The sequence below is a fragment of the Chelon labrosus genome (assembly GCF_963514085.1).
Source record: "Chelon labrosus genome assembly, chromosome: 21".
NCBI lineage: Eukaryota > Metazoa > Chordata > Actinopteri > Mugiliformes > Mugilidae > Chelon > Chelon labrosus.
Window position 1 is genome coordinate 16403893 of NC_140354.1, and position 13944 is coordinate 16417836.

The 13944-nt window shown below is 42.5% G+C and overlaps 1 protein-coding gene across 1 annotated transcript; it reads left to right on the plus strand.

The window, feature by feature from the left end:
* The first annotated feature begins 575 nt into the window (after positions 1 to 575).
* LOC311506679 (homeobox protein Dlx3b-like) lies at positions 576 to 9197 on the plus strand. Its single transcript, XM_084570730.1, has 3 exons — positions 576 to 1544; positions 3828 to 4012; positions 6054 to 9197. Exons 1-3 carry the CDS (start codon positions 1196 to 1198, stop codon positions 6492 to 6494), a joined length of 975 nt encoding a protein of 324 aa, XP_084426856.1. The 5' UTR covers positions 576 to 1195; the 3' UTR covers positions 6495 to 9197.
* Positions 9198 to 13944: the final 4747 nt, after the last annotated feature.

A 13944-nucleotide genomic window follows, 5' to 3' on the forward strand; every position in this document is an offset into this window, starting at 1 on the left:
TCATTGAAAATACATTTGAAAATTGGGAAATTAACCCTATGTCAGTTTTGCGTGGCGGGGACTTTGTGCCGCTGCATGTTTGTGTCCAACATATTGTTAAAAATTAAGAGTAAAAAATGTCAGACCATTCAACAAAAAATGGTGAGTCGCTGCTGCTTTTGACAAAAAAAAGTCCACTTGAGCAGCATATTGCATAAATGGCATCTTATTTCTCCCATTATGGTTAGATTATTTTCAAAACTGGTATTAAATGAAAAGATTTATGTTTCCAAATGTCCCTAAAAATCTCCACAACTAGAGTCTCAATAGTGACGCCTGGTGGCGAGATTGTGCCACAGATGAATTCAGATTACAAACCTCTTTTAAGACTTTTCACCAACTTCTTTGTGCTTACAAAATACTCAAAAGACAAGAAAAGACCAGAGTATTTTACAATATTTCAAATATTTCTCTTTAGAGGCTTCACCATTATGTTCCTAAACACTTATAGTTTAAGAATGCCATTCACCTTAAAGTTTATTGTAGGTTTAATGGGGGCTGTTTCTCTTCCCCCCCAGGCCTGGGAGAAGCCTGGGGCCCAGGTCGACACATGTAAAGAAAGGAATAAATAACAAGCCGTGATTAATTGTAAATAACTCCCGACATGGGTCTACAACAGCACCTGGCTCCACATTTGCATCTGAATGGGAGGCAGCACCTGAAAGCTAATGCGTAAATACTCCTTATCACAACACCATTATGCAGAGTTTGGTAAATCTTTATCTGGTGAGCTGCGAATCTTGCGTGTCAAGTCCCCAGTGTATTTCGAGGTATAGTTTAAAGAGGACCTTTGGCTGAGTCTTGCCAAGTGTTTATGCGCTCTGGTGCTGGCCCGAGGAGAGGCTTACTGGAGGTTTCTGTGGGGAGAAGAGGGGAGCCAGACAGGCGACAGTCAGCGCTGTCTTGGCCTCAGGGCAGAGGCAGAGAGCGAGCCGGCGAGCCAATGAGAAGGAGACATCCACTCCTCTCTGTCCTGCCCGGCTTGGCTCAGCTCGGCGCGCCCTGTAATTAGGAGCTCTAGTTGGGTTGGGCGCCGCCACGGTGGACAGCCTGGCTGCTGCGTCAAGGGAGTTTGGGAACGCTTGCTCAAAGCCCGTGTGAGGATTTCTGAGCACTCCAGCTTTTGAGTTCAGAGCAGCAGGAAAGACGCCTGAAAATGAACGGGCAACCGTCACCCGTGTTCGAGGAGAAGAAGCCTTCCCTTCCCCTGGCCGGGAGCTCCATCTCGGCAACCAAGGACTCCCCGACCCTGCCCGAGTCCTCATCCACAGACTTGGGCTTCTTCAGCGGCCACAGCGCGCTCCACGGCTCGCAGGATTTCTACTCGACGCAGCAGCCGTACTCGGCTCAGCACATGAACCCGTACGCGTACCACCACTATAACTTGAACGGGATGGGTGCCGGCGGCGCGTACTCGGTTGCCAAGGCAGAGTACCCGTACCAACATGCGGCGTACAGAGATCACGGCGCGTTCAGCAGGGAGGTCCAGTCGGCGCTGCAAGATGGTGAGTAAAACCCAAAAAATAGCGAAAAAACTGAACATTAAGAACACACACGACATGATAACGTGTTGAGTAATTTGGTAAGACGCACTCCTCTGGCAGAAAGCGCTGCGTAAGATCCTCTCCATCTCTGTCCAAAGCCACATCGACCACCTGAGGCTGATGTAGGGCAAGAGCTCACGTCTGGCCATAGAAACCCAATAATTGCGCACGAGTTTTACGCACAGAAGGATTTCAGTTCTTTTGTATTTCCTGCGTCCTAAACTATCTAATACGCATTTTAAAGCATTTAGCTGATGCCCACTTAACTTCTAACTTCTCCATCACGAGAAGACGAGACGTGCATGCATAATTAAAGGAGTCCTGGGGGCTCTGGATCCACCTCATGCACACATATACCCTGTCGCAGTGTGTTTAATCACATGTACGTGTGGCACAAACACATTAGAAAATAAAATGTAGTTTCCCAGCTGTAAATGTAACGTTTCTACCAAGTGGAACTATATAAAATTAGGAATACAACTGTGTAAAAGTGCATTATTCATATTTATCTTTCCTGGAAGTTCAGGTCTCAGAGTTCATATATTTTTTGATGCTTTCCAAAATGTAAAGCTTTCAAAGAACTGCAGAGTTGTGGGCTTGCAGACATGTAAATATCACATAAAGTTTTGCAGATTTATCACTGATTTTGTAACTTTGCAGTTAAATTTCTACAAATAATAATAAAAAAAAATATATATATATATAAAAAGGTTAAAATTTGGTCTGGCAAAATCAGGATCATTTAATGGCTGGAATGAAGGGCCGGCCTGTGGGGAATTCACTGGAATTGTGAGTTCACTGCATACCTGCCTGTTTATAATAACATCTCGTTTCAAATTTTATTTTGACAGAAACATGGAGATCAGCCTAGGGGGGCGTTGAATGGTTGAATGGTTGAATGGAAGCCAGCACACCTACGAAGAACTACTCTAATACCACAGCACTGGTTTATTTGCACTAAATAGATCAATTAGACTGTCTGTGCCAACACAGATGAACTCGAGGGTGTCACACAGATGCCATAAGGTCAATTCAGACTCAAACACTCATCCTGTATCAGCATTACAGAACACGAAGGGCAACATTTCAAACAACACACATGCACATTTAGGTCTGCGACTTGTCCTTCGAGTGCAACCTTTCTTCTTTTGGCAGCTCTTCTGAGCCCGTGCGGCGTCTCTATATGCAAACTACAGAGCAAAAGCAAAACTCGACAGACTGGTGTTCTGTTTTTGACATTCCATTTGGGAGTTCACTTCGGGAAATGGCCCCGGGGGACTTTGGCCCACAGCCACGCACATCAGGTGTCACGGCATGTCAGTCAGCCTTGGCCTTTGAATCATCCAACACGGATGTTTCCTTATCACGCAAAGGCCACACCCAAGCAAATAAAATAAACACTTTGATTTTTTTTACATTTTTTTATGTACACAAATAACCCATGTAATCGTGGATGAGGAAATAATGTCATACATGTTCAAATAAATCTTCAATTGAAACCACCACATTCATAAATAGACCCGACACAAGAATAAATTAAATTAAAAAAAAATCATCCTCGGATTAATTTCTTATGGTCAAAAAATAATTTTATTAATTGAGAAAAATTGCCTCAGCCTTTAACACACACTGTGTACTTTAATAAGTTTAAAAGTATAAAACTAAAACTCTAAGTACATGCATAATATTTGAAAATTTAAATAATCATGAATTACACTTTTTTTAAAAAAAAAAATATCTTTAATGAAATCTCTTCAATAATTATTATAAAGGAAAATATATAAATATTAAAAAATATATATATTAAAAAATGTGTTGATCGTAAATAACATACGTGTTAATCAAATGTAAATAAATATATTTTTAGTCAGACTGGTTGTATATTTAAAGGTTAAAAAAAAAAAAGAAAAGAAATAAAACTGGTTACAAGAATAGCAGCACAAATGGGGAGCGATGTATACAAGCGGTCCTCCAGGCTACATGAAAAGCACCTATAAATCTCAGTCTCCCTCCCCAGCTGTGGGAGACACTCAGACCAAAATTATAAGTTCGCAGCACTGGTGGAATTTCTTTGAAATTTGGCGGCCGTGGCTATTTTGGTACTACAACTTCTCGGCGCAGAGCAGAGACCCGATCATTTTGTCGTCTGAAGAAAACACAGTGTGAGCCAGAAGAAGAAGAAGAAGAAGAAGAAGAAGGTGATGGGAGATATATAACGTGGCTTTTTTTTCCTGTTTCCTGCAGTGAAAGAGGAACCGGACGTGGAGGTCCGCATGGTCAACGGGAAGCCCAAGAAGGTGCGCAAGCCCAGGACCATCTACTCCAGCTACCAGCTCGCGGTGCTGCAGAGGAGATTCCAGTCGGCCCAGTATCTGGCCCTCCCGGAGCGGGCCGAGCTGGCCGCACAGCTGGGCCTCACACAGACACAGGTGAGGCTGCACACAAAAAGCCTTTTAAAGGTATTTAAAGGTACAAAACACCATATGCAGGTGATGTTTCCTCAGAGTTGTGACATTTAAAGCAGCTGAAGTTCACATTTCAAGTCCTGTAGGCGCTCGACTGCTGAGTTATTAAGTAGGTAAGCAAGTGGAGTAAAATTTGAAGCTCTGAAAGCAGTTGAATTGTTAGCTTAAACGCAAGCTGGAGTCATGTCAGAGTTGGTTGAACTAAAGGGACTGACAGCAGCTCAAATAATCTGGTTGGGTAGTTGTTTGTTTAAAAAAGTAAAAATGATTTGACTTGTCAGTTGATGTGGGATGAGCCTAAAGTACCAGAGCCGAAGCGGGATTCCTGAAAAACGATCTCATGTTGTCGTAAGATAAATTAAGCAAATTAAATTGTGAATAAAAGCAATAAAAACACAGTAAAAAACGAATTTCCCTGGAAGTCGGGCAGCGAACACAAGAAGTCGCTGCGAGCTGCTGTCGTGTCGCTCTGGTTTTCGCAGCCATAATCTCTGTGCCCTAATGATTTACCATTGCATGAATTATCTTTGCTCGAGTGATAAAAGACCAAACATGACACGGGCTGTTTAATCGCGGCTGCTGTAAATCATTGTTCGGCATCATGCTTGGGTAACAGGCTTTAAGAAAACAAAGACAGCAGCTCAGCACCGCTCAGCGATAGTTATGTCACTTGGTTTGATGCCTTCATGGAACTGGTGTTGTTAAGACAAATATTAGCATTAGATTAGCTCTTGGTGGAGTATTTAAAGGAGGTAGTGTAAATATTCCAGAAACCCTACTAGTCCAGTAGTCTTTGTTTCATCTTGTTATTTTGTTTTTGTTAGCCTTGCCTCTTGTAATGATTGGATGATTATTATTTTTGGCATTGATTCTTTAGTTTTGGGCTGAAATGTACCACACGTGTGAACAATGCACCTGCAAGTGCGGCTCAAGTCACTAAAGCAACTTCTTCAAAGCTACTGTACATTTAAAGCTGTACTTGGTGGCAACAGAACATGCTAAACATTGACCGAGAATGTTGATGCTCGTCTCTCAGTGATGGAGAAACGTTATCATGTGTTTTTTTTTTTCTGTTTTGGTCGCCACCAACTCACGAGTAAAATTTCTTGCTCTGTAGCTGTTTAATTGCTCGGCTATGTCTGCATGCCAAGTCAACTAGTTGCTAAGTCAGCCAATTGCTAAGACTGTTTTCCAGTTGCTAACTCTGTTTGCTTAATTTGCTCAAGGCACTTTGCGTAGACTGGTATTATCTGTTTTTTTATTTGTCCTTTTGAACACAGCTGTTTGCGCTAGAAACAAAGCTGAGGGAAGTGATGGCTAAAAGAATTAGCCAAAATAATTAGCTTAAAATGCTAAGACAAAGAGATAAAAATGCTTGAAAGGCTTCATTAAAGGTGCTTTTTTTATATATGTATGCTCCCTATAAGCAAAGCTAATCAGTGTCTGGCTGTAGCTACTGAGCTAGCATCCAAACATGAGCGCAATCACATGCTTGTAGCTAACGGCTACTAGTACTACTACTACTAAAACTCCACATGGGCAAACTCCTACTGGGCAACTTGTATTCTGGGTAATGTAGGCGTATGTTGAGTGCTTTCAATTGTTAACATGTGAGATGTGTGCTACAACAAGTCATGCTCTGGCAAGTTTAAAACTGCACTTCCACAGTGAACCTAGCTAGCTAGCCAGTCAATGGCGCACCTCATATTGTTCTTAGGAATTATTCAACACAAATCTGGACTTGCAGTTGGATTTTGTTAGCTACACATAAAGTAAAGAAAGAAAGAAGAAGGAAAGTTTATCCCGGTACACGTTTTCTGTGCTAAGCTAGCCATCATATTTAGCCATTGTTTAACTTTCTAAACTAAAAGTAATTTCCCTAAATGTCAAACATATGCCAAGGTTGATTTTGCATGTTGTTTTGCTGCCCTGCCCTATTATTTCTCACGTACGTATCACTTTACGTCCTGTAAGATAATTCAAGAATTCATGCTTTTCCTTCCAGGTCAAAATCTGGTTCCAGAACCGTCGCTCAAAGTTCAAGAAGCTCTACAAGAACGGAGAGTTCCCACTCGGGGAGATTCCACTCGGGGAGATTCCCCTCGAGCACAGCCCGGATGCGAGCGATTCCATGGCCTGCAACTCTCCTCCATCCCCGGCTGTGTGGGAGAATACCAACAGCAACAGCAACAACACGAGCAGCAGCAGCAGCAACAACACAAACAGCAATGGCATCAAGAGTAATGCGATTCTGGATCCTACCATCAGGGGGCAGGGTCCCTACCAGCCCCCTGTGGAATCCTCCCCGGCTTACATGGAGGAGTACACACACCAGAACTGGTACCAGCAGCAGGGCGCACATTTAGGTCTTCCACAGTCAGGCCAGACTCACCACGCACCACCGACAGCACCGACGGCCACACAGAGTATGGGAGCCGTCTACTGACGCAGGAAGATTGACTTTCAGTATCATTTCAACGAGCCTCGGAGCCCTTAAACATTTTCTTTTTTCTTTTCCTCTGGATGATTCATAGCTCTGCTGTGAACCAGAGACACCTGATAGCGATCATCCGACACGAGTCATGACACATGTTATAAAACAGTTTACAAATGTGGATTGTAAACGAGCGTCGGCCTCAGTTACCCCCATCTCTGCAGCTCCCAAGTTTATGAACTCAATACTTTGCGGAGATCAGGGTGATTGAAGGTTGATTTTTATTTTTTTTTTCAATGATGAGACTGACACTAACATTTTTATTTGAAATCACCGTTAGCAGATAGCATTCTGTGTATTTAATATTTGAAATATGAACATATTTATGCCTAAAACTGAATTATCCAGTCTTTCCCTTTTGAAAAGAGCCTTTGACGTAGACTTATTATTATTATTTTTTTCTTTTAACGCTAAAACTACTGAAAGTCTCCCAGTGTTAAAAAGCCCACCACACCTGCACGGGAAGCTTGCACATGTAAGGCTTTAAAAAAAAATACAGAAAACAAGACAAATCAGAGTCACGTTAAAAGTGGAAGACATTGAAAGGCTGATAACCTTTTAAAATATAACATCAGCCCAACAATGTGTACAGCTTTCACATGAGAATTTTCAAAATATAAACGCGTAAGCAACACGAGCAAACCGGTATTTTTTCTACAAACTGATACGAAACTGTTATCAGAAGAGCTGTGTGTGCTCTCAATTTAGAGATAACCCCATTCTGGATGTTTGTTTCCATTTTTGTTTGCTAAGCTAACTCGCTACTGACCGTTGCTACAGCTTTAGCACCCAAACACAAGTGAAAGTAACTGCTTGGGACCAGCAGCTCGAGGCTAGGATTGGTGCTACTAGCATAACACGCCCGAATTCCCAGCCAAACTGTTGGCGGTTGAGTCACATTGTGGGTAGCAAGGGCGCCAGGCTTTTTTGAAAAAGAAGAATGTTGCTGACTTAGCTGGTTCTGCTGTCTTTCATGAGAACAACACTGTTATGGTCATGAAATGCTGGATCAATAAAAGTCCTTTTAGGCAAGTCTCGCCACTTGGCAGCCATCTTGACATCACTAGCTATTTTGAGCTAACAAGCTAACGAGCCCCATGTAAATGAATGGGGAAGGAGCCATGACTGCAATTTCAACTGCCCCCCCCCCCCCCCCCCCCAGACAAGTTATACTTCTGCAATGCCTGTGCAAGGTTTCAGAACCAAAGGAAGAAACCAAAACAACTAGCCAAAGAAGACTAAAAAGAATAAATTCCCCCCAAAACAGATTTAAAGTGCTATTTTTGTTTATAATCCCCAAATAAACCAAATTATTATGCACAATGTGAAAAGGTAATCTAGATTTGCGGATTTTGTTACCTTCAGATAGCGCCATTATAGGTTCCTGTTACCTGCCTTTGCGCTAAGCTAAGCTAAGCTAAGCTAAGCTAAGCTAAGCTAAGCTAACCAACTGTTGACTGTAGCTACTTGCAGTATCAAACGCCTCATCAAAATCTGCTCCTCTCGGCCTGAGGCCAGCAGCTTGAGGCAGGATTAAGTGCCGCTAACAAAACATGCCCAAAAACTCCAGCCAGACTCGCTGTCCGAGTTTACTCGCGGTTCGCTTTGGCGCCAGGCTTTGACGAAGAAGAATGCGCGGAATCAAAAGGGAATTATCTCTGATTTTACAGCATTACTTTTGTTTTCATTAGCGCAACAAAATTGGATGCCAAAACAACTGACAGGTGATGAATCACTGCTGTAAAAATACCGTAGAAACGCTGGCTTATAGCCACCTTTGGTTTGGACAATGACGCTATGATGGAAGAAAAGGAAAACACCAAATCGGTTTCATTTCTTGGGGTATTTTATTTTTGCTCCCTTTGGTTTAGGATATGGGTTAGGTCCTCCATTATTACGTCAAGCAGTTGAAGACGTTGTACGGTTTTGCGCAGCATTTTGGAAGCAGGTCTGTTGATACAGTATGTGATGAACTGGATCAAACATCCACACAAGGCTCCCAAGACTTGCATCTAATTTTTTTTTCCTGTTTTTTTTGTGATTAAAGTCTTCTTCCTGGGATTTATCGTGCAACTACAAAAAGTGGCCTTTTTACTTCTTGCTCACAGACGCTGTAAGTTTCCGGCTGGCCTGATTAAAAAATATGCAAAGAACGAAAGAAAGTTGGTGCTAAAACATGCATTTGAAAAATAAATTGTACGTATTCTATTAACGTGTGCTGTACTCAGGATTGTTATTTATAGTGTCAACTGTAGATATGAAGTAGCACAATAGTTGGTGCCTTTGGAGCATTTTTTTTTTTTGTTGAGTACAATAAAAATAAATTGTATTTTGTTTATTTCAATCAGCTACTAGTGTATTCATATCCGCATGCCGAAACGGTAGCACACAAAGGCGGCCGTGCTGATGCTTTCCTGATGCATGTGTCAGAGTGAGTCACACAGCAGATACAGGTTGCACCCATCCATGTATTTTACCCACACATGCAGAGTGCGTGTAAAGGAGTTTGTGGGAGGTGACAGTGCAGCAGACACTCTGGAGTCTCTGGATGCTAATAACACACCGCTGACACTGAGAGAGACGGGTGTACGCTGCTTTCATGTGGCACGCAGTTGGAAAGGGGAGGAGTGTGTGTGTGTGTGTGTGTGTCGTGTTTGTATGTGTGTGTGTGAGACAAACAAGCTGCTCTCCAGGCTCGCAACCAGCCGAACCCAGAGGTTAGCGAACGAAAATAGGGCGTGAGGAAGAATAAAAACATAAGAATGCTTTTTAACAATGTTACCAGAGTGCTTAAAATATCCCTCTGCGTTAAAAAATGTCTTGAAAGTGTAAAGGAACATTTTGGGAGATGTGCTCGTTTGCTATCTTGCTTGAGATTGGAAGTTTGATATGGCTCGCGTGATTGGGGCACTAAAACCCAATTAGCCTAGCATAAAGGGTGAATTAGCATGCCGTGGGTGAAGGCACAAAAACCAGGTGCTAGCACTTTGAAATTTCCATTCTCACCAATTAACATGTAATACGTTTAGTTTATTCTCTATGTGAACCAAAGTGCAAAACTTTTAGAAGGGGGCAGCTGCTTAAGGCTGCTTAAGGCTGCTAAAGAATGCTTAAGGCCGTAGCCAGCGGAGACTCCAACCAAGAGCTACAGTGGCTCTCACTCTACTTTTTTATTTTTTATTGAACAGTTTATTTACTTTAGAGAGATGTACAAAAAGATGCATTCGTCTTTACAAGCAGCGTTTTATCAAACTCAACCCAGAAACATATGCAGTGTATTAGCTACAGCACAGGTTTCTAGATATAGCCCACAGGTTTTTGTCTTTACACAGATAGGATGCTAAACCTGAACCTGGCGGCTGTGATACGAAGACTTCAGGAAGCTTGTAAAATCATTTAGCTGTCATTAGCCAATAACTTACTCGCATATTTTCCCATAAAACCACAAACTGATGCATATCTCTTTTTGTCTTGTACCTATTATATGCTTATAAACTGTGTCGGTTAGCTCAGATGTTGGAGGGAATAGTTTACTATTAAAACCCAATGACATTAGACCAGCAGGAGAAGTAAAGCCCATCTTGTGACAATACAGTGTTCTGCTGAGAAACTTTTGGACTTGGCATTCCTTCATGTGGATGTTACTTAGACATGTAGTACCCACCTAGACCAGACCAGGCCCCCCATAGCAATGACACTCCTTGATCGCAGCAGCCACCAAAAACACTTTAGGAACAACTAAAAAAAAACATGAAGAACATCACAAGGTGTTGACCTGGCCTCCAAATTCTCTAGATCAAGTATCTGTGGGTTGATCCACAGAGGCCCCTCCAGATTACGAGTTAATAAACATATTTAAGGATACATTGGGTTGAGATCAGGACAGATTATTGGGAAAATGTCATTGTTTTGTGACAGAAACTGTACATTTCTTGCATCCTTGGCAGATCCACCTTGTAACTTCACAAGCAGACAAATACTGTACAAAGAAAAAACCTCTGAGACTCTCTTTTAAAAACAATTAAATCGCCTTCATTTACACGGCGGGGTCATGATCAACCTAAAAATAAAAGTTCCTACGTTGGCATGAAGGTCACAGCAGGTGAAAGTGGGACAGTAGTGTGAGGACAGCCTATTTATTGAGACATAACTCAGACGGTTAATGAATAACAGTTTACTGCTGCAGCTTTCACTGCGTGGAGATAAACCGTTTTGACATTTGACAGGTTTCCAGCTAGAGCAGTTCAAACGTTTCAGTCCAAACGTCAGTTGAAACTTGCAAATCTTGACTTCCTAGTTCGAATGGAACGCCCCACTAGTGCGTTCTGGGTGGTGCATTGAACTGGTTGTTAAATAATGACAATGCAATCATTATTTTATTTACTGCATTTTTGTGCATTCCTGTACGGTTCACAAACTTTTAGGCTTCGCCCTGCAGGGAGCACGACCCTCTCTGCTTCTTTTTGAACTCATATCTTCAATAAGATATGAGTTGAGCAGAGTGGCATCAGTCTAAGACGTAGGCCTGCCCTCTTGTGGTCGCTGACAGTTTCTTCTTTGCTGATTTGACTCGACTTTTATTTTTTGCCTCACTTGAAATGAAGAAAACTTGACACGGCGAAACACTTAAAGGTAAAATTTGCGGAAAGAAAAAGAAAAGAAGAAGATGGCTGCACAGAAGTCCGCATCATGATTTTCAGATAAGTGTGGTGCAGAGGATCTTAACCGCAGATCTGACTAAGACACCTTCTCTGTTTGTAGAGGCTCTCGGCTTCCTGTGCTGAGCCCTCAGCTTCCAGGTGTCAGAGAGGAATGTATCCCAACATCACACGAAACAGACAGCGAAGGCAAACAGCAGGGACTTGTAGCGACTTGCCAAAAATCACCAAAGCCATTGCGGGGTTTTTGGCTGACGGACTACAATTTAACAAGCATTTTTTTTTGATCGCTTTAACAAGTATGTAAAGGAGGACAAGCAGATCTTTGATGCAGATTTCAATTCTGTGAGTGGTATAAACTCTTCAGAGGCTTTGGAGAAAATATGCACCTTATCATTTATAAGTGTTTGGGTGGGTTAGGCGAGGACACAGTTTTACACCTCTGCTCTTTGGCATTCGTAATCTGGCAGAAGAGGGAGGTGGTGGTGGTAGTGTGGGCGAGGTGAGGACATCAGGCGGGCCGAGAGAGAGAGAGAAAAAAAAAAAAAAACTAGTGGCGGAAGGAAACATTTAGAACCGTGTCATGAAAGATTTGGAGCTGACGTTACTTTCCTTCCCCCCAGGTATGATCTGCGCGCCACATTTGGACTGATGTGCGTTGTATTTTTGGGAATTTGGGGGAATGATCTTGAGTAGCACGAATGGCTTCACTTTGCACTCAAACACTAGAAAACACACCAAGCGTATTCAGTCATACGAACCTTGCGGGATGTGAAGAGTCCCCTACATTTAAAAGAACAGTTTGGATTGCAGAACCATTTACTTACATTCATAGAATGAATGTAAGTAAATGGGCTGCGAACTTGAAATCACAATCTGTATTACTGTACTTACTGGACTTATAATACTTTGAGACTTACACAAAAGACTCCAAAACTGAGCCCCACACAAAAACTAAAAACACAAAGCTCTGCAGTACCTCAGTTGCAAGTGCGTACGTGTTTTTGCGCTCCATGGGTCAAATTTAACAAGCAAATATAAAGTGACCCCCCCGCTGTTTACGGCTCGTTTTAATTAATGTGTTTGTTTCCTCATCTCTCGGTGTGTCTCATTCATGAACATCTCTTTCTCTTTCTCCCTCTCCTTTGCTTTCTACTCTCTAGGGGGTTCGCATGCTGTCATCTGCCCAGTAGCAAGTATTGAAGTATTTAGTTTTATAGTTTTACATTTTTGTCCTCACGCAAGCTCTTTTTGGTTTCGCCCCCTCCGTTGCCTACTCGGATTTTTATTTTCCTGCCTTGTATCGACAATCTACAATGGATTATTATCATCGTGTGAGGAATCGCTAGGGTAGTCGCTTTAACGCTACGTTAAGTACAAACATCTTGGTCGCACTTATATGTTTGACGGTGAGCTAACAAGTCACATTAAACGCAATGAGCAGTCGGTACAGGAGTAATTGAAATAATGAGCCCTGCTGTGGGTTAAGGGTTGGGGTTATAGGGTGGTTTACCTTTTCTGGTTGTCACCACTTTTTATACTCACAAAAGAATTGTCTCTTAATGTAAAACCTACATAAAAGATAAGTTACCCACCGAGCTCGACTATTCATTCATCAAAGAAGTGAAATACAGTACCTACCTACCTCGTCTACAGGACTTGCGTCAACGGCGTAAGTGTCAAAGCGAACATTTCCCACCTGTGAATCAAGAATTGTGTTTTACTGCGACAGGGCCAAGATCCTTTTGGGTGCACAGACTTTTAATAGCCGTTTTGATGTCATCCAGAATGAATTGCCCCCATATTAGGGTGTACCACTTCCATGAATAGCAATCCTATCAGTGGCTCACTATTGCAATAAAGGCCTACGACGCTACGTACATATGCCAGAATATAAACAGGTAGGCCTACAGTTACATAGAGTAGGTCAGTACAAGCGGGTTGCCGAGGTAGCAAGTGCTTGGCTTGATGAATGGATGAATGAAGCAGCAGTAAATAACACTGACCATCTTGCGGCAATTCGGTCTTCTGCTGAGAAACTTTTGGACCTAGTATTCATTGGTGCGGATGTTACTTAGACATGTATCACCCACCTATACCAGACCAGGCACCCCCACCCCATGACACAAGGTGTTGACCCAAACTGATCAAGTATCTGTGGGATGATCCACAGAGGCCCCTCCCCTCAACCCATGGGACCCAAAGGCCCCCCACTAACAACATTCTGTTGCCAGACACCACAGGACACCCTCAGAAGGCCCATGTCCATTCTCTGATGAGTCACGACTGCTTTGGAGGCACAAGGGAGACCTACACAATATTAGGAAGGTGGTCATAATGTAATGCCTGATCTGTGTTTTTTACACTTTTATGCTTTTCTGACCTGTGGCGACAACCAGGAAAGGTAACCACCCCTAACCCAAGGCAATCTACTTAAGAGGAAGATGCCTCCTGCCTCTCAGTTCCCACTGCCGGTCCAACATTAACATCAGCCGATGACTTTGACAGTCCTCCTACTTCTCAGTCTCTGGTATTCTTGATAAAAAAAAAAAAAAATAAGAAAGGTCACCACTATGCAAGGGCAACCCTGTTGGTGATGTGATTTACCGAGTGTCCGTTCTTTTATGTTTGATTATTAGACTGCAGAAATAAAAAAGTGTTTATCCAGACCATAAACCTTATATGATACACTCACTCTAGTTTAGACGTCTCTCGCAGAGCTACAGTGTGCATGTGTGGCCCTT